Source organism: Papio anubis, chromosome 10, assembly GCF_008728515.1.
Source record: "Papio anubis isolate 15944 chromosome 10, Panubis1.0, whole genome shotgun sequence".
Classification (NCBI taxonomy): Eukaryota; Metazoa; Chordata; class Mammalia; order Primates; family Cercopithecidae; genus Papio; species Papio anubis.
Genome location: NC_044985.1, coordinates 115,480,354 through 115,501,409, shown reverse-complemented (window position 1 = coordinate 115,501,409; position 21,056 = coordinate 115,480,354). Strand labels below are relative to the sequence as shown.

General features: G+C 49.3%; 1 protein-coding gene across 2 annotated transcripts in view; it reads left to right on the top strand.

Annotated features, from left to right (window-relative positions):
• PDE6D (phosphodiesterase 6D) overlaps positions 1–650 on the top strand; it is a 57,985-nt gene extending 57,335 nt beyond the window's left edge. For both annotated transcript variants that reach the window (XM_009183318.4, XM_003908080.5), the window contains one exon: positions 45–650. In XM_009183318.4, the coding sequence (XP_009181582.1) occupies positions 45–61 (17 nt within the window). In that variant the 3' untranslated portion in view covers positions 62–650. The remainder of the gene's footprint in view (positions 1–44) is intronic.
• Positions 651–21,056: the final 20,406 nt, after the last annotated feature.

Here is a 21,056-nt window from a genome sequence, read left to right as displayed (position 1 = left end):
AACATGCTCACTCTTTTGCCCTCTGTTTCTCTTCTTACTTACAGTGGGAACGTTATCATAGAAACAAATTTTTTTGACGACGATCTTCTTGTAAGCACATCCAGAGTGAGACTTTTCTATGTTTGAAAGAAGAATGTGTGCGCATGTCAAGAATTTGGGTTTTTTGGAGGGAGGAGGAAACCGTGTTTACTTTTTTCCTCCACACTTTTGATTTTTGACACTTCCACCCCTAATTCCCTCAACAGCAGAACCTACCTGCAGCCACCAGGGGACCAGCTCTGTGTAGGTAACCAGATGGCTCTTTTTCCCAAGCTGCCATCTTCCAGCTGACCAGACTAAACTCCCAACCCCAGACCAGGGCAGGGGACAGGTCTCAAATCCTTCCCTCCCCACACAGGGAACAAACACATACCACAAACCGATAACTCTACCTATCACCCTCCTTGTCTCCTCCTTGGGCCCTGCAGGCTACACATCTACCTTTGGCCCCTGGTTTTGGAAAAATTCCATGTTCCTGACCCATGTTTAGTTTTTTCCTACCATTTCTATTTCATACATTCTCATACATTTAACTTGTAAAATAGACTGTGATATTATTACATAATGTAATTAAAAATATGAATTAAAATATTCCTACAGTCTTTAGCATGGCACTGCTTTTATCTCCTTTTTCTAGAAAGTGAACCTGGCTGCATAATGGAAAGAAACCAAATATAAGATCAAAACTGTATTTTACTCCAGGAATGGAACTGGTAGATCTTGTTCCCTAGTGCTGCAGTTACTGCTTTCCAAAGTTGTGCAACATACTTGAACCAAGCCCATGACCTTAACATTTGTCTTTTAGACACAATCTTTAATGGTTCTTTTCCACAACATACATGCACCCTTTGTTTGTTTATTATTGTTAATTGTTTCTATTTGTTTACAGTATTCATTTGTTCAAGAAGTTTCCAGAAAGGGCAGTTCTAAGTTGGTAGAGTAGGGACTCTTGTATTCCTAAATGAGACTAGAAGCTACAAAATGAAAAGATCTGCATGGACCTAACTGGAGAACGATGGGAAGGCATCTGGGCTGGGAGGAGGCTGGGAGGCCTTTAAGACTGCTGTCATTGGAAGCCAGCATGGGAGAGAAGGGATTACAACTGGCAGTGCTTTCAGGTCTGACATAAAAGAGAACACCAAAAAGTGTTCTTACCTCTGAGCTACTAGTAGCCTTCAGTGTCTTTTTTTGTTGTTTTGTTCTGCGATAGAGCCTCATTCTTGTTGCCCAGGCTGGAGTGCAATGGCGCAATCTCAGCTCACTGCAACCTCTGCCTCCTGGGTTCAGGCAATTATCCTGCCTCAGCCTCCCGAGTAGCCTGCCACCACACCTAGCTAATTTTTTTGTAATTTTAGTAGAGACAGTGTTTCACCATGTTGGCCAGGCTGGTCTCAAACTTCTGACCTCAGGTGATCCGCCCGGCTCGGCCTCCCAAAGTGCTGGGATTACAGGCATGAGCCACCGCTCCTGGCCTGCCTTCACTGTCTTTTTTTTTGAGACGGAGTCTTGCTTTATCAAAGCCCAGGCTGGAGTGCAGTGGCGCGATCTCGGCTCACTGCAAGCCACTGTCTTTTATAAAATACCAACAATTACATGTTTTCAAGTTACCAAAGCAGTAAGGTCTGAGGCCAGAGGACAGAACACAACAAAGGTATGGCTCTCTTTGGTGTGGCTCTTGCTCTCAGATTCCTCTTTTCCTTTTCTCTCTATTACCTGAGTCTCTTTGCATCGGCGGATGGGGAGGAGAAACGGTACATTTTTAGTGTACTAGCACCATCTTTCAATGACGATTCAATTCCTCATATTACATCTGTTGTCTTCAAAAGCTATTTTTTATTTATTTTATTTTATTTTATTTTATTTTTTTGAGACAGAGTCTCGCTCTGTCACCCAGGCTGGAGTACAGTAACATGATCTCGGCTCACTGCAACCTCCACCTCCCAGGTTCAAGCAATTCTCCTGTCTCAGCCTCCCAAGTATCTGAGATTACAGGCGCGCACCACCATGCCGGTTAATTTTTTTTTTTTTTTTTTTTTTTTTGTATTTTTCGTAGAGACAGGGTTTCACCATATTGGTCAGGCTGGTCTCGAACTGCTGACCTCAGGTGATCCACCTGCCTCAGCCTCCCAAAATGCTGGGATTACAGGTGTGAGCCACCGTGCCTGGCCCAAAAGCTATTTTTAAATACCAGAGTTTGGATGGAAAAACAAGTTGGTGTAACCCCAGCACTTTAGGAGGCCAAGGTGGAAGGATCGCTTGAGCCCGGGGGTTCAAGACCAACCTGGAGCAACAATGGTAAAACCCAGTCTCTACAAAAAAAAAAAAAAAAAAAAAAAAAAAAAAACATAGATTATCCAGGCATGGAGGTGTGTGCCTGTAGTCCCAACTATTCAGGAGGATGAAGCAGGAGGATTGCTAGAGCCCAGGAGGCAGAGGTTGCAGTGGGTTGAGATCATGCTGCTAAACACTGGCGTGGGTGACAAAGCAAGACCCTGTCGGAAGGAAGGAAAAGAAGGAAGGAAGGAAGGAAGGAAGGAAAGGAAGGAGGGAGGGAGGGAGGGAGGGAAGGAAGGAAGGAAGGAAAGAAGGAAGGAAAGAAGGAAGGAAGGAAGGAAGGAAGGAAGGAAGGAAGGAAGGAAGGAAGGACTAAACAAAATGTAAAGAAAAGAAAAAACAGCTGGGCATGGTGGCGGGTGCCTGTAGTCCCATCTACTCAGGAGGCTGAGGCAGGGAGAACTGCTTGAGCCGGGGAGATGGAGGTTGCAGTGAGCCGAGATCACGCCACTGCACTCCAGCCTGGGCAACAGAGTGAGAGTCCGTCTCAAAAACAAAAAAAAGAAAAGGAAAAAAACAAGCTGAAAATGAATTGCTTTATTGTTTATTTATCTATTTATTTATTATTTTGAGAGACAAAGTATCTCTCTCTGTCACCCAGGCTGGAGTGCAGTAGCATGATACTAGCTCACAAGAGCCTCAAACTCCTGGACTCAAGAGATCCTCTAACCTTAGCTTCCTGAGTAGCTGGGACTACACATGTGCGCCACCATGCCCAGCTAATTTTTTTAAACTCTTTTTTTTTTTTTTTTCTGAGACAGAGTTTTGTTCTGTCACCCAGACTGGAGTGCAGTGGCGTGATCTCAACTCATTGCAACCTCTGCCTCCCAGATTCAAGCAATTCTCCTGCCTCAGGCTCCTGAGTAGCTAGGATTATAGACACATGCCACCACACCCAGCTAATATTTGTATTTTTAGTAGAGACGGGATTTTACCATGTTGGTCAGGCTTGTCTCGAACTCCTGACCTCATGATCCACCCCCCGTCAGCCTCCCAAAGTGCTGGGATTACAGGCATGAGCCACTGCACCCTGCCTTAAAAACTTTTTTATAGAGATGAGGGTCTCACTGTGTTGTCCAGGCTGGTCTCAAACTCCTGGTCTCGAGAAATTCCTGCCTCAGCCCCCCAAAGCACTGGGATTACAGGTGTCAGCCACCGCACCCAGCCTGAATTACCTTCGTAAAATGCCATCTCTTTTTCTAAGAGTGAACCCATCTCCTTCTCTTTGCTAAACCATATCTGCTCCCCATAATTCCATCAAGGAATGTTCTCATGGGACTGAACACACTGTAGAGGAGAAAGGACTTCTCAGAGAATGCTTCTCCACTCATTCGTCTGTCCAAAACTGTCAGACATGCTTCTTGCTAGCTGCTTTAAGAAAAATAGAAAATGTGTGCTTCAGGGACAGTACTGACTGGGGGCTCCAAGTAGTGTGGGTGGGATTTGAACTGGTGAGGAGGAAGGCTGAATGCTAGGAGGAGGAGGAGGGAATTGGTGCAGGCCTAAGTAAACACAAGCAAAAGGAGAGGACAGGGGAACTGTAGGGACTAGGACCCTTGTGAAGTCAAAGTCAGCTCTTGTATGGCAGGCCTTGATGCAGGCCCAGATGCCTGGAGAAGCAGCTTTTCCTGGATACACTGAAGGCCGCAGAATGTTCCTGGAAAGAGACTCATATAGACCAGGCCTGGCACAGTCTATGGTCACTGATTTTCAAACCAGCAATGGGCATCTCCCCGCCCCACCCAGCTCCCAGAGAGTCTGATCAGTAGGTGTGAGGCCCAGAAACCTGCACCTTAAAGCCGCCAGGTGATTCCGATGCAGGTGGTCTATGGACCGTGCTTTGAGAAATACTGGTAGAAGCATTTAATATGTGTTAGAGACATAGATGTGTATATGAGGATGGCTGCAGGACAGACCGAGGTCTCCAAGCAGCTTGCTTAAGGAGCAGAGTCCCATCTCTGACCTGTACAAGCTGAGAGGGAGAGTTCAGCTGCTCAGGGCAATCAAGAGGGGCTTAAGAGTCTGTGTTGGGGAGGAGATGGGGGAAGAATCCCAGTCCACACAGCCTTGGAGAAGGAGACTTGCGAGAAAGAATACAGATTTCTAGTTAGAGAATTTTGGTTAAACTTTGCTGTGTAATATGCAATACACCCTCGAATCTGTACCGCCATTATGTTTCTTGCCAGTGTTTTGAGTATTGGGCTTTTGTGATGGGGAATGTGATGAAGTACTGAGTCTGACCCTAGTTAGGCATGAAGGTCTTCCAAAGGGGATATAGCCACATTCAGGCCACACTTACAGGCCTATTATACCCACTAATAAGATGTTGTGCTAGGCACAAGCCTACCTTTACTGAGTTTGTCTCTAGTAGGAGGATACAATAAATATCAGAAATGCCATAAGAGGCCTGGAGCAGTGGCTCATGCCTGCAATCCCAGCACTTTGGGAGGCTGAGGCGGGTGGATCACATGAGGTCAGGAGTTCAAGACCAGCCTGGCCAATATGGTGAAACCCCATCTCTACGGGAAAAAAAAAAAAAAAAAAAAAAAAAGCTGGGCATGGTGGTGGACACCTATAATCCCAGCTGTTCAGGAGGCTGAGGCAGGAGAATTGCTTGAACCTGGGAGGTGGAGGTTGCAGTGAGCCAAGATTGTACCACTGCACTCCAGCCTGGGTGACAAGAGTGAAACCTCAAAAAAAAAAAAAAAAAAAAAAATGCCGGGTGCAGTGGCTCACGCCTGTAATCCCAACACTTTGGGAGGCCGAGGTGGGCGGATCACGAGGTCAGGAGTTCGAGACCAGCCTGGCCAACACAATGAAACCCCATCTCTACTAAAAATACGAAAAATTAGCTGGGCGTGGTGGTGGGTGCCTGTAATCCCAGCTACTTGGGAGGCTGAGACAGGAGAGTAGCTTGAACCCGGGAGGCGGAGGTTACAGTGAGCTGAGATCGTGCCACTGTACTCCAGCCTAGGCAACAGAACTAGACTCCTTCTCAAAAAAAAAAAAAAAAAAAAAAAAAAAAAGCCACAAGAGAAATTCCAGATAGAAATTTAAAGGAAGAGGAGACTATGCTCAAGACAAAATCAGAAAAGCCTTTTCTCTTCTCCGGACCATCAACCCTCAGCCCACAAAACATGTTCAAATCACCTTAAAAAATAAATTTCTAGGCCGGGCGTGGTGGCTCACGCCTGTAATCCCAGCACTTTGGGAGGCCGAGGCGGGCGGATCACGAGGTCAGGAGATCAAGACCATCCTGGCTAACACGGTGAAACCCCGTCTCTACTAAAAATACAAAAATGAGCCGGGCGTGGTGGCGGCGCCTGTGGTCCCAGCTACTCGGGAGGCTGAGGCAGGAGAATGGCGGGAACCCGGGGAGCGGAGCTTGCAGTGAGCTGAGATCCGGCCACTGCACTCCAGCCTGGGCGACAGAGCGAGACTCCGTCTCAAAAAAAAAAAAAATAAATAAATTTCTAAAAATAAGACTTCTCTTCAATCCTGCATGGCCTTCAGCTTCTGCCCTAGTCCTTCTCTTTCTCTGCAGATCCAAACTTGGAATTGTCTTCACTCACGCTTCCCACTCCTCTCATCCACTCCTCAGACACTGCCATCTGGCTCTGGCCCCCACCCCTCTGTCAGGTGCCTTCGAGTCCTTGCTTTCTCTGCTGCATCTGATTCTGCTAATGTCTGCTGGGTTTCTCTTCTCCTTGAATTCTTGGAGCCCCTCTTCTGGGTGTTCTGCTCCTTCCTCATCTGTAGGCTCCTCATTTTCTTCCAGCTGCCTCGTCCCAAAAATACCTTAGGTTTTCTTTTTTAGTTGTAGTGTATTGAGAACATGTTGCCGGGCGCGGTGGCTCACGCCTGTAATCCCAGCTCTCAGGGAGGCAGAGGCGGGAGGATAGCTTGAGCCCAGGAGTTCGAGACCTGCCTGGGTAATATAGCGAGACCCCGTTCTCCACAAAAAGGAAAAAAAAAAGAGAACATGCTATGTGCCAATTCTTTAAGCATTATACATGTACTCCACACACATTTACTGAGCATTTTTTATACTCCAAACACTGTTCTAAGTGATGGAGATAACTTACTAGACAAGATGAGTGAGGGCCCTATTTTCCCATTAGATTTTTTTGTTTCTTTGTTTTGAGATGGAGTTTTGCTCTTGTTGTCCAGGCTGGAGTGCAGTGGCGTGGTCTCAGCTTGCTGCAACCTCCACCTCCCGGGTTCAAGCAATCCTCCTGCCTCAGCCTCCCAAGTAGCTGGGATTACAGGCACCTGCCACCACACCTGGCTAATTTTTGTATTTTTAGTAGGGACAGGGTTTCACCGTATTGGCCAGGCTGGTCTTGAACTCCTGACCTCCTGATCCATCCACCTCAGCTTCCCAAAGTGCTGGAATTACAGGCATAAGCCGCCGTGCCCAGCCAATCTCCCATTAGATTTTAATGGGAGGAGACAGAAGGCAAATAATTTCAGATAGTGATCAGTGTTCTGAAGAAAACAAGACAGTACAATGACAGCATCAGTCTGGAGTGATGGGGTGTAGAAACTGAAAGAAGTCAAGGCCAGGCATGGGTGGCTCACAACTGTAATCTCAACACTTTGGGAGGCCAAGGGGGAGGATCACTTGAGGCCAGAAGTTCGGAACCAGCCTGGGCAACATAGCAAGACCCTGTCTCCGTTTTTTGGGGGGAAAAAAAAAAAAATGAAAGAAGTCAACATTCAGCAATTGACTTCCAAAACAGGATTTTCTAGTCTCCAGCAAACCAAAAGTCTGGAAAGCCAGGCTTTACTCCAAAAGAAAAGAGTGTTTAAATCCCTTAAACTGACATCAACATGACAAGAACCAGGTGTACCCTACTTGATTACCTGTTGAATACAGAGAACTCAGGCTACAACGTGAGGGAAATCCCTGCGTTATAGGAGAAGGTGAAAGCCCTCCCCTTGCAGCCTAGTGTATGATGGAGAAGAGAAATGAGGAAAAAGTCGGGCAAAGAGGTCAGGTGTCCTTGCTTTCCTTCACTCCCAGTCACGCGTGAGAAGGGTGGCTGGATACATCCACCCAGGCTGTGGGCATGCCCTGTCTCCATTCTCCCTGCCCCACTGCCCCACAGCCCAGTAGACCCTTGCCCATTGACCTCACTTCATAAACATCTTGTTCGTGTCCTCACCATCCCCACGGCCCCCACCTCAGCTCCTGTTACCATCTCAGGACTGCAGCACTGGCCTCCCTTCCTGACTTATTCTCTACGGCACAGCCAGAAAGAACAGACGAAGGTGCAATCTGATCACCAGCCCCGCTAGTTATAATACTGTCCTGTGCCTGTGGGACAGTACTTTAAGCCTATATTGTCAAGTTTATTTTTAGAACTTCTTGCTAATGACCTGGTAATTGTTTCACAGCTTTCAAAACACACTATTAAAATGGTCCTCAAAGTGAAGACATAATTGGGCTTAGCAATTCTATTTGGTGATTTTATTTGATCTGTAACCAAGCAGCTTCAGCTGTAGCTTTGAATAAACTGAGGGGTGGAGTTGAGTGAGAATCAGGGATTTGGCGAAGATGTTTGGTTCCCAGGGCACTTCCGCAAACTCACAGGAAGGCCGCAGGATTTTTCTAATTTTCAAAGAAAATACAGTGGCACTGAACATCTGTCCTATTAACTCTTAACTATTAGCTCAAGATTGTTAAGTTTCAAATTAGGCCATGCTGCATTCTCTTTGATGAAATGTCTGTGGGAAGCTGAGCTTGCGGAGGTTTGGGTGATAAGATGCAAGAACCCAGAGAAAATCAACGTGAACAGGAGATGAGGGTGGTGGCATCCAATCGGATTCCAAGGTACGAAAAGCTGTGCAGTGACTAATAGGCACACACACTCCATTAGTAAGTCATTCATTTTAATTAAAAATGAAATTAGGCCAGACATGGTGGCTCACACCTGTAATCCCCACACTCAAGTGGGTGGATCACTTGAGGCCAGGAGTTCAAGACCAGTCTGGCACAGTGAAACCCCATCTCTACCAAAAACTACAAAAATTAGCTGGGTGTGGTAGCATATGCCTCTAGTCCCAGCTACTTGGGAGGCTGAGGCAGGAGAATCGATTGAACCTGGGAGGTGGAGGTTACAGTTAGCTGAGATCATGCCACTGCACTTTAGCCTGAGCAACAGAGTGAGCCCGCCTCAAAAAAAAAAAAAAAAAGAAAATATTTTCTCAATTTATGTGGCTTTTTTTCTCCAAAATAATATGACAAGCTACCAAATTAAGGCAGAAATGCTTCATAAGTTGTCTGAACCTAACTAACTAAAGAGGAGTTAGATAACTTATTTTGGCCTAGGTGCACTAATAAAAGTTACTGAACCACTAAGATTGCTGTGAACAGAGCAAGTTTGGGGACTTCTGTTAAGCTCTTAGTTTAAAGACACATTTGTCTTGAAGGACCAGGCACCATGGCTTACACCTGCAATCCCAGCACTTTGAGAGGCCGAGGCAGGAGGATTGCTTGAGCCCAAGAATACAAGTCCAGCCTGGGGAACAAAGCAAGATTCCCGTCTCTGCAAAACAAAATTTTTTTTTCATTAGCTGGGTGTGGTGACACACACCTGTGGTCCCAGCTACTTGGGAAGCTGAGGCAGGAGGATTACTTGAGCTCAGGAAGTTGAAGCTGCAGTGAGCCATGTTCATGCCACTGCACACCAGCCTAGGCAACGCAGTGAGATTCGTGTCTCAAAAAAATAAAATGTCTTTCAGAGGGTTAAAAACATATAATCAGCTGGGCACGGTGGCTCCCTGCTGTAATCCCAGCACTTTGGGAGGTGGAGGCAGGGGACTGCTTGAGATCAGGAGTTCAAGATGAGCCTGGGCAACATGGTGAAACGCCATCTCTACCAAAAATACAAAACTTAGCTGGGTGTGGTGGTGCGCACCTGTAGTCCCAGCTACTCAGGAGTCTGAGGTGGGAGCATCGCTTGAGCCTGGGAGGCAGAGGTTGTGGTGAGCCGAGATCATGCCACTTTACCCCAGCCTGGGTGACAGAGTGAAACCCTGTCTCAAGAAAGAAACACACTCATTACTATCACTGGCAGCTGTAGCAACAAATGGGTATTGACCACCCACTTCTGAGCTCTGAAGCAGCTCTTGGTTCAATGGAATGCCTTTGAATTCTTGCACTTATTAAAGGAAATGCATTCAATGGAAAAGGCATCTACTCAGATATCTTAGAAAGACTTCTTAAGTGAACTGACTTGCTCAAATCATCCCCCAAATAATTCTTCTGTTATAAGAGGATAAGCAAAGTTATTGTCACTTGAATGCTTTATATATATTAATTATTTCATTTGTAGCTAAATTATGTGCATTTGAGATATAATATGCTATCTGAATATTTTATGGGTCACAAGGTGCCCTGGCATAATCAAGTGGAGATGATTGGTCTACTTGTTTACAGAACTTAAAATTACACTTTATTGTTTTATGTTATTAAAGAGGTCAGTCATGATCATTTCTTTTCTTTATGATACATTGTTGGCCATGCATATTTTTACTTGAGGTCTAGCTCTTAGGATTAGAATCCAAATAATCTCTACTGGCAAGTATATACCAACTTTTAATTGGCTTATATTCAGCAATAATATTCTTTAACAGATATTGAAAATTTTGAATAACTAATATTCATTTGGTAAAATTAGGCTAAGATTATAACCAGTTTTTCTTGGAGGATTCCAAGAAAGTAACAGCAGACTTACTTAAAAGTAGATATTTTCGGCCGGGTGCGGTGGCTCATACCTGTAGTACGAGCCCTTTGGGAGACTGAGGCAGGCGGATCACAAGGTCAGGAGTTCAAGACCAGCCTGACCAACATGGTCAAACCCCGTCTCTACTAAAAATACAAAAACTAGCAGGGCGTGGTTGCACACACCTGTAATCCCAGATACTCAGGAGGCTGAGGCAGGAGAATCGCTTGAACCCAAGAAGGGGAGGCTGAAGTGAGCTCAGACTGCGCCATTGCACTCCAGCCTGGGCGACAGAGCAATACTCCATCTCAAAAAAAAAAAAAAAAAAAAAAAAAAGTAGACATTTTATGATATCAAAATAGTTTTACAACCAGAGTGATCCTCAAACATTTGTAGGCTACAAATGATGTTATAGCACCAAATTCTAGAACCTCAACTGTGGATTTAATGGTATTTCTGGAGGAGATACACAGTGATATTCTAAGGAAAACCATGCCTCTGCACACAGGCATCTCCTTGGCCTCCTACCTGAGGAGGCAAAAAGCCACTGGGATGGCCACATCAAAAACATGTTATTGCACAAGAGGCTACCAGTAAAAGTTAAGTCGCTGTTTTTTATTTTTCTTTAATTTTTTAAATGTTTTTAAGAGTCAGGGGTTGCACTGTGTTGCCCAGCTGGTCTCAAACTCCTGGACTCAAGCAGTGCCCCCACCTTGGCCTCCCAAAGTGCTGGGATTATAGGCATGAGCCCACCATGCCCAACCAGTTTGTTATTTTGGTAGGCCCTGGGCAGTCCTACCTCAGTCCCCCACATTCTCCTCCCAGTCCCCCTCCAGTCCCCTCAGTCCCTTCTCTGTATCCCCCTGCTATTGTCTGAATGTTGGTGTCCCCCCAAAAATTCCTATGTCTCCCCAAGAAGACAGTGTTAGGAAGTGGGGCCTTTGGGAGGTGATTAAGCCATGGGGGTGAAGACTTCATGAATGGGATTAGTGCCCTTATAAAAAGAGACCCCAGAGAGCACCCTCCCCCTTTCCACCATGTGAGGACGCAGCAAAGAGGTGTCGTCCATGAAGCACCCTTTTTGTTTTTGTAGACAGACAGCACCTTTGATCATGGATTTCCCAGCCTCCAGAACTGTGAAAAATAAATATTTGCTGGGGTTTTGTTTTGTTTTGTTTTGTTTTTGGCATGGAATTTCGCTCGTCGCCCAGGCTGGAGTGCAATGGTGCGATCTCGGCTCACTTCAACCTCAGCCTCCTGAGTTCAAGTGATTCTCCTGCCTCAGCCTCCCAAGTAGCTGGGATTCCAGGTGCCCATCACCATGCCCAACTAATTTTTGTATTTTTAGTAGAGACGGGGTTTCACCATGTTGGTCAGGCGGGTCTTGAACTCCTGACCTCCGGTGATCTGACCACCTCAGCCTCCCAAAGCGCTGGAATTACAGGCGTGAGCCACCACGCCCAGCCAATATTTGCTGTTTATAAGCCACCCAGTTGAAGGTATTTTGTTACAGCAGCCTGAGCTCACTGAGTCACCCCTTAGTCCCACCTTGCAGTCCCCCTCACATTCCCCCCTCAGACCTCCTCAGTCCCCCACAGACCCCTCAGCTCTTCCAGTGGCTGAGTCCTCTGCTGTATGAGCCTCCTACGCCATAAACAGCTGGAGCTACACCAGTCCCTGTCACATTGTGTCACCTGAGAGCCCTGACCCATCCTGCCTGTAGAAGGGTTGCCAAAATCCCTGTAACCTGCAGTCACTAATCATAATGAACAGTGACACTCGGGGGGCCTGTGTTTGTCCTCATCTGGAGAGGAGCCGAGCTGGTGAGCTCCATTTCAGACATGAGGAGCCCAAAGTCTCATAGGGGAAGTTTCTTGCCTAAAGCCTCCCTCAAGTAGGATCAGAGCCGGGCCTGTCCTGCTCCCAGCATCTTCAGGACAGGGCTGGGCATGAGAGCTGTGAAGGATGCGCCATCCTCTGGTGCTGCCTGTTCCCTGAGAAGTCCTTGGCTGTGATGTCATCTGGTCCCTTCTATGCACCACTTTGACCTGGAGAGCAGATGGCCATTTTTTGGCTGGAGTGACCTCGAGAGCACCGGAAAGCAGGAGTGTTGGGTAAGCCTGGTGACCAGCTATGTGACAAGGTCTCAAGCAGCCACTTCCCTCGGACAGCAGCATCTTTCCTCTGCTTGGAAAGGACCCAGAGAGCAGGGATGAGAGTGTAGTTCCTCAGAGGCTGGTGGCTCGGCACCCAAAGACACAGGCATTCTGTGTTGGCATCCACTGAAGGACCTGCATGGTCTTTGGGGCATCGTGTGGCACTAGCTGCCAGCCCATGAGGTCACTCATGTCTAAATTGTCTCTCTCTCTCCTGATCCAAGCCCCACTCCTGTCAGGCTTGAAGGGCCCATCCCCTCCCTGTGTAGTCGGCAGGGCCCTTTCTCACTGTCCTCTCCCACTGTGGTCATGTCTCTGAACTTTGGTCCATGATACATAAAAACACATTAGCCCTTTTCTACTCTTGAGAGCTTGGTTTCTCATCTCGCTATGAGTAAAGAGAGTCTACTTTGAAACTAAGCTGAGCAGTGTCTTCTTGGCCCAGGCTGCGTCCTTCCCTCAGAGAATGAGACTGAAGCTCCCTGCCTTGCCCTAGTGGTGGAAGAACTATGAGGGGAAGTGAAAGAAGTACTCAGGGGCAATAACAAGGGGAATATTGACATGTGGTTCCACTACCACTGGGTGCAGTCATACTCCAGGTCCACCTGCCCAGGAGCAGGCCCAGGTCACCCTGATTCCATTTTGAATTGTATTGAAATTCCTCAAATACCCACTGACTGGATGTGGAAGACATCAGTTGCTTTCTCCTGCCCAGCCTCCCTCCTATTCATAACATTGATTTTTCATAATGGAAGATGACCTAATGGAAGGTCTCCTACCCCATTCTCACTCTCTGTCCAAGTGCTTCTGTGGGACTGACTTGGGGATGGGGCCAAGTGACCAGATCTGACCAGTGAGAGCCGTCTGCAGGACTTAGGCTGGAGCCATGGGGAAAAAGACTGGTTCCCCTTCGGAGATGCTGGGTCCCAGCAGGCCCCATGAGGAGGGCCTGCAGAGCACAGCCCAATCCCAACTGAACTAGGAGTCCAGGCGAGGGGCTGCTGGCTTCCCACAGGGCTCATGATGTCTGTCACACTGCTTTCTCAAGTTTCATTAGAAAACCCACTGTCCTGTTAACATATTACCTTTTCAGCCCTCCCACTCCCACCAGCAAGCTAGGTGAAGAAGCTGCGAACAGTAGTCACCATGTTCAATAGTATTATAGCTGTGAAACGGCCGGAAAACAAAACCAGTGCCAAAGAAAACAGAACTGACACAGGGCAGGAGGGAGACGGGTTCCTGAGGATGTACATGGTTTGAGCACCTGAATCCTGCTGTACCTGAAGCCATGCTATCTCAGGACATCCTAGTGACAACAAACTTCCTTTTTTTCATAAACCAGTTTGAGTTAGGTTTCCATCACCTGCAACGGAAAGAGACCTAATGGATGTGCAGATTGCTGTTTTGCCTTTTTTTCTTTGTTTCCTTTCTTTCTTTTTATTGATTGTTAATTTATTTCCCTGCTGAAGTCTGTGTGTGGAAAATTTACAAAAGAACCTTAAAGAAAAAAATAATTCTACCACCGAGAGGTGACATTTTGGTGAACTTCATTCTTGACTTTTTTTTTTTTCTTGATCATTAGATTATACTGTAGACACAATTCTGTATCAACTTTTTTTCTCTTGACATTTTAAAACAAGCTCTTCTCTACATTATTCAAAACTACTCGTAGTTCTGGAGGGAAGGACACAAGCTTCACATTAACAGTTAACAGAGGGCTACTGGACCAGACAAGGGGTTGAGGGGGGTCTCACTGTATTCCTCACATAGTACTTTTGTCTAGTGTGAAGGTCATACAGGGGGCCTGGAATGCTTTTATAAATTTAAAAACAATTTTCAAAATTCCTTGTAAACATTGTTATATCCACCAAGTGGTTATACTGTAAGTGACTTGCCTGCTTCCTGATGATCGAGCATTTGGCTTGTCTCTAATTTTTTACTCTTATCAATCAATAATGTTAGGCCAGGCACAGTGGCTCACACCTGTAATCCCAGCTACTCTGGAGGCTGAGGTGAGAGGATGACTTGAGCCCAAGAGGTCAAGGCTACAGTGGGCCCAGATCATGCCACTGCACTCCAGCCTGGCAACAGAGCCAGATCCTATCTCAATAATAAAATAATAATAATAATAATAATAATAATGCTGTTATGGACACCTTCAGGTCTAGTGCCTCTGCCTCCCTCAGCAGTTTTTTGTTTTGTTTTGTTTTTGGTTTTTTTTGAGACGGAGTCCCACTCTGTCACCCAGGCTGAAGTGCAATGGCCCAATCTCAGTTCACTGCAACCTCCACCTCCCAGATTCAAGCGATTCTCCTGCCTCAGCCTCCAGAGTAGCTGAGATTACAGGCGCGCGCCAGGCCCAGCTAATGTTTCTATTTTTAGTGGAGATGGGGTTTCATCATGTTGGCCAGGCTGGTCTTGAACTCCTGACCTCAAGTGATCCGCCCGCCTCAGCCTCCCAAAGTGCTGGGACTACAGGCATGAGCCACCATGCCCGGCCTTTCCTCAGCAGGTTTCCTGGCCGTGGAACTTCTAGGTCAAAAGTATGTGTGCGTATTTTTTGGATCTTGATATACAGGATCAAAATGTTTTCCAGAAAGGTTTATGCCAGTTTCCACATTTTACTGTCCCCCCACCTAGAAATGCCAGTTACCTCCTTAGCCAAGGGCATGCCTCCCTCCCGTGCTGGGCTGACACTGACATGTAGCGCTGTCAGCACAGGGCCCCCAAGCTACCTGTAGCTATGGGAGGACAAGGCCCATGCAAGGTTCCAAGAGCCAGACTGTGGAACCAATTCTCAAAGGAATCCTTCTCCATCATCTGCTTGGTTCAGCAAACATTTCCTGAGCCCTGGTGAGGGTCCTTGTGCAAGATCAGCTTTTGTTGGACACTAATGTCCTTCAATATGTTAATAGTTCTCTGTGAAAAAATCCAGGTCAAATAAATTGAGAGCGAACTGCATGCTAAACTTTCCTCTCGGAAACTCAGCAACCTTTGTATATTAGAATTCCCTGGGCACTACCCAGTGCCCAGGGAATTCTACAGAAAGAGAACTTTCGTTTGTTTTTTTGTTTTCTTTAAGACAGAGTTTTGCTTTATCACCCAGGCCAGAACGCAGTGGTGCAGTGGTTCACGGCAGCCTCGACCTGCCAAGCTGAAGCTATCCTCCCACCTCACCCTTCCATGTCGCTGGGACTATAGGTGCATGCACCACCACTCCTGACTAATTTTTTAATTTTTTGTAGAGACAGGGTTTCACCGTGTTGCCCAGGCTGGGACTGGTCTCAAACTCTATAGCTCAAGTGATCCTCCCACCCACCTCAGCCTCCCGAAGTGCTGGGATTACAGGCACGAGCCACCATGCCCTGCCAGAAAACCCTTTTAGCATTGCTTAATCTAGCATTTCTCCAGATGGGATGGAGTCACCTCCCCTCTCTCAGGTACACCTTGGGGCAGAGAGACAACTGGGAGGTTCCGGGCTGCGTGAAGATGGGATCTCACACCTTATCCAGGAGCCTCCCAGGGCCATCGAGTCACTTCAATGAGTGTGTTTGGCTGTGAGGCCCGATGGGAGCACTGGGAGGTCAGTGGGCCAGAGATCACTGTGGGCTGGAGAAGAGGGGATAAGAGGCTTCACACAGAGGACGCCAGGTGGGCAGCTCAGATGACTCCAGCCATCCCCCCACCTGGCTGGAATGTTTCAGGCAGGACTCAGATCCTGCTGACAGACTGACCATGAGATCACAGCCTCTTCTGAGGCTGACACACCGCTCTGTATTCCTCCCAATCTGGAAACCACACCAGAAAAGGCATCCCCACACCTCTGTCCCCCACCAACAACCTGTCTTTGTTCGTAGAGGCCTCGTCGGCCTTGGAGACTGGAGTCTGAAGCCCCCTGCATTCTCCCTGTTTATTAGTTGGGAGTCTTTCAGGTACAGATAACAGAAAACCCAACCTGAACTAGCCTAAACCGGGAGGAAATTTGCTGGCTTGTTTAACTGAATATTCTGCATGGCTGGACTGAAGCCCTCAAGCAATGTCGTCAGAATTGAGGTTCCTCTGCCTCTTGACTCAGTTCTGCTCCTCACTGAGTAGTCTGCAGCCTCATCTTCCCAGCCTCTTAAGTTCAAATCCCTGAGGGACCAAACCATGTGTTTCTTTCCTTTCCGGCAACCCAAAAAAATAAAAAAAATAAAAAAATAAAAAATCCCAGAACTCCTTCTGATTGGATGACTTGGGTCATGTGCCAACTCTGACCCAACCAATGCAGCCAGGGCACCTCAGGTCACTGATTGGCCCGGACCAAGTCACATGTTCTGCCCTGGGGCTTGTCTGAGTGTGCTAGAGGGGAAGTTCAGAAAGAAAGCTATGGCCTGGTGGCTTACGCCTGTAATCTCAGCTACTCAGGAGGCTGAAGCAGGCGAATCGCTTGAACCCGGGAGGCAGAGGTTGTAGTAAGCCGAGATCACGCCACTGCCCTGGGCGACAGAGTTAGACTCCATCTAAAAGAAAACAAAGCTGGACATTGCTTCAGGGCATTACTGCCAAGAAAAGGGTGAAGGAATGGCTGCTGGTAACAAAAAAAATAATAGATGTCCCCTGGGACCTTATGGAATCCACCAGCAGCTCCTTTCAGTAAGGGATCTGCTCCCTGCCCAGAGCCTCACAGTAGGGTCCTCACATGGGTGTTTGTAAAATGAGGTTGCTCTAAGTGACCACCTGGTACTTCTTGTTGCTGTGGGTGACAGCCTTGACAGAGAATCCATGGAGGCACACCATCGATCTTTGGCTGTGCTCAGGACTTCATGGAATCCACACCAGTCACTGGCTGCCAGGCCTTCTCTGCAAACGATGCATGTGTCATTCACCCAGTATATAAATAGGGTCAGTGTGCCAGGCAGCCTTAAAGTGTTTCAGCCATGTTTCCTAATCTGTGCTTCCTTCACCTCTCTGAGCTCAGGGCAGACCCATGAGCATAGGCTGAGGTATCCCGAGAGGAAGAGCTCAGAGCACAGCTCTGCCCCATTCCCTGGCTGGCTCTGCCCATGCCTCCACGGGCTTGGGGTACAGGGAGGACAAGCAGCGACACTGCAAAACTGACCACACTTGCATCCAGGAGATAGGCTGCTGGGCAGACAGGTTGGGCATAGCAGGGGGCCAGGCCTGTGAGGCCCAGCCAGACTGAAGCAGGCCCCAAATAACATGGGGCCCAGGGATTCCATCCTCATGAAGCCACTCCCACCAGGAGGGGACCACGCAGCGGCCAGGGCCCTGAGGCAGGCAGGGCTGGCCTGTATCTAGGACACAGGCATCCAACCTGCAGAGGTGGCTCGGTAGAGGCAGGCTAGGGCCCTAGAGGGACTGAGATCTGGGAGGAGTTATGAAGGGCCAGAGGCTGAGGATACTGACCCCAGGGCTTGTGATAGCAGTAGAGGAAAAGCAGTACTGGATCCTGGGACTGTGTAGCCCACAGCCAAGAGAGCCAGGAAGTAGAGCTGGGAGCCCCTGACTCCCCGCCCCCCAATCTAGTGACTAAGTCATTCTAGTCATTCCAGTGAACGCCCCCCATTCAAACTCTCAAACTCCCCTAGTGTGCACTCAGGGCAGCAGTCCCAGTGAGGATATGTTGGGTCCAGTGACGGTGTGTGGAGTCCAGCAAGGGAGCGTGGGGTCCAGTCAGCGAGGGAGCGTGGGGTCCAGTCAGCGAGGGTGCGTGGGGTCCAGTCAGCGAGGGAGCGTGGGGTCCAGTCAGCGAGGGAGCGTGGAGTCCAGCAAGGGAGCGTGGGGTCCAGTCAGCGAGGGAGCGTGGAGTCCAGCGAGGGAGCGTGGAGTCCAGCGAGGGTGCGTGGAGTCCAGCGAGGGAGCGTGGAGTCCAGCGAGGGAGCGTGGGGTCCAGTCAGCGAGGGAGCGTGGAGTCCAGCGAGGGAGCGTGGGGTCCAGTCAGCGAGGGAGTGTGGAGTCCAGCGAGGGAGTGTGGAGTCCAGTCAGCGAGGGAGGTGGAGTCCAGCGAGGGTGTGTGGAGTCCAGTGAGGGAGGTGGAGTCCAGTGAGGGAGGGTGGAGTCCAGTGAGGGAGGTGGAGTCCAGTGAGGGAGGGTGGACTCCAGTGAGGGAGGGTGGACTCCAGTGAGGGTGTGTGGAGTCCAGTGAGGGAGGGTGGACTCCAGTGAGGGTGTGTGGAGTCCAGTGAGGGAGGTGGAGTCCAGTGAGGGAGGTGGAGTCCAGTGAGGGAGGGTGGACTCCAGTGAGGGTGTGTGGAGTCCAGTGAGGGAGGTGGAGTCCAGTGAGGGAGGGTGGACTCCAGTGAGGGAGGTAGAGTCCAGTGAGGGAGGTGGAGTCCAGTGAGGGAGGGTGGACTCCAGTGAGGGTGTGTGGAGTCCAGTGAGGGAGGGTGGAGTCCAGTGAGGGAGGTGGAGTCCAGTGAGGGAGGGTGGACTCCAGTGAGGGTGTGCGGTGTGCAGTGAGGGCGTGTGGAGTCCAGTGAGGGAGTGTGGAGTCGAGTGAGGCTGTGTACAGTCCTCCATGAGGGCCTGCATTTTCTGTGTGCTGTACTTGGCGCTGGAGATAACTGAGGAACAGGCCCACCCCAAGAGGGCAGTGTACACACCAAGCATGTGAACAGAGCATGGCAGGAGCACCTGTGGCCACAGGGACGCCCAAGACCGTGGAAGAATGGACCCCTGCTTCCAGCTTTAGTTCCACATAAAGGACTCAGTCCTTAGGAGGGGGCATCAGTCGCCCAGAGGAAGGCCTGGGAAATGACCACTGACTGTCACATCTGACTGGGATTCCAGCAACACAGAGGGAGAAAGGTCTTGTTTGGGTGGGGGGATCAGGGTGGTGGAGGGTGACTGACATTGCCTACCTTGGGACCAGGGCCCACTGAAGGGTCTTTCCTGGACGGAACAGAATTCAGGGGCACGCTTTACTGTTCCTCTGTGTCCACCAGAGGGCACCCATTCCTTGCTAATCTTTTAACCCGGGCTCCAGTGGGAGGCCATTCGGGGACTTTGGGAGTGGTATCAAGGTGACTCCGAGCCCTGAGGCATATCCTCAGGCAGTGGTTAATTCTGTGCTAGGTTCAGGACTAGGGGCAAGTGTGTTCTGCTAGAAGCAGCAAATGCTGTTCCTGGCCAAACCTTTGGTTGGATGAGGCAGCTCAGACAGCGGAGGCAGTAAGCTCTGCTGATGTTAGGTGTCTCGGGGGACCCTAGCAAGGCAGCCCTGGGCCCTGGCTCATGCCTATTGTTGCCATTTTGCAGAGGAGGGGATTGAGGACCACAAAATTCAGTTACTTGCCTCATGCTAACATGGCTGCCATGTCTGTGTGCAGACCCCCTTTCAGGAGGCCTTGCCATAGTGGTTCTGAGCAGGACCGCAGCCTGAAGGAGCTGGGTTAGACCTGCTCTCAGCTCCAAGCGCTGCCTGCCCTGTGTGGCCTTCCTTCACAGCCTTCGCCTGCACTCCTGCCTTAGAGACATTCTCCTGGGCAACAAGCTTGGGAACATTGCAGTACTGAGTTGCCTTGAGTGGCAGAACAGAGAGGAGCCAGTGTTTTGGATCCAGACCCTCCCTTTCTTCCCTGGATGAGCCATGATGCAGATACCCAAGCTGTGCAGAGGCTGTGGGGTAGACACAGGTCAGAGGGTCCTTCCTACCAAGGCCTCAACCTGCCCCTGATCCTGATGGCAGCTGCCTGGGGACATGCTGAACAAGCGGCCTGAGCAGCCCCAGGAGGGTGACTAAGCTCCAGCCAGAGAAGGGCAAGGTCCCCCCAGAACTCTGGCGGTGTGAACCACAAAGGTGGGGGAGGGGCATAGAATGGAGCGGACATGGTGTCAAGGGGCAGGCAGGGGGAACTGGTCTCTCTTGCTCTCTTAAATGCACCCATTGCCCTCCTTCCCGGCGTCTCCCTTAACCCAGGCCAGGCCTCTGCAGACACTTGAGTCTGCTCCTGGGAGTTTTCCTACAAGCTCCTTGATGGCTTCCTCAGGTCCTACCTGGGCAACAGGCCCACTGGCAGTGCCTATACAGGCCCCTGCCCCTGCAGCTCTCATTGGAGGATCCCAGAAGGTTCTTGGTGAGCTCTTATCCTCACCTCCACCTCCGAGGGTATGAGCTGGTAGCACTTCCTCCAGTTGGTTATCCTGACCCACTGCTCAGAGCTCGTGTGTGAAAATTCAAACAGCACAGTAACTTCTCCAACTATGTTCAAGGGGCAGGGTGGGCCTGCCCAACTAAGCTAAGGGACCTGGAGACCAAAGGTTGGATGACGGCCAGGCTGCACCAGTGCCAAACCAAAACCCTAGGCATCCTAAGAGGCCAGCAGGTACCACACGCCGCCGGCAGGGGGAGCCACGTCATGGAGCTAAACCGGTGAGGCCTGCAGAGGCAGCCACCACTTGGAGGAGTCTCGGGAAGCTTGGCAAATTCCCTTTTGGCCTGTACCATCACCACCCTGCACTCCACAGAATGGCAATCCCGTGTGGCCTGTTTCCAGTGTCTAGGACTGCATACCCCCACACCTCCAGGGCACCAGAGTCCCCATGTGGCACCCAGTGATGAAGTCCTCCTCCCCAGTTAAGGCTTCTTAAGACAATCACTGACTGCCCCAGTAGGCAGCCCCCCACCCAACTGCAGCTCAGTCCCTGCCCACCCACCAGACTGCTGCCCATCACAGGGCATATCCAACTGCCTCCCAAAAGGTCTTCAACCCACTGTCCCCGGGATCCTCCCCATCCTATCCTCATGCCCTGGAAGGTCTGAAGAAACAAACAGAAAAACTAGGCTTGAGACAGC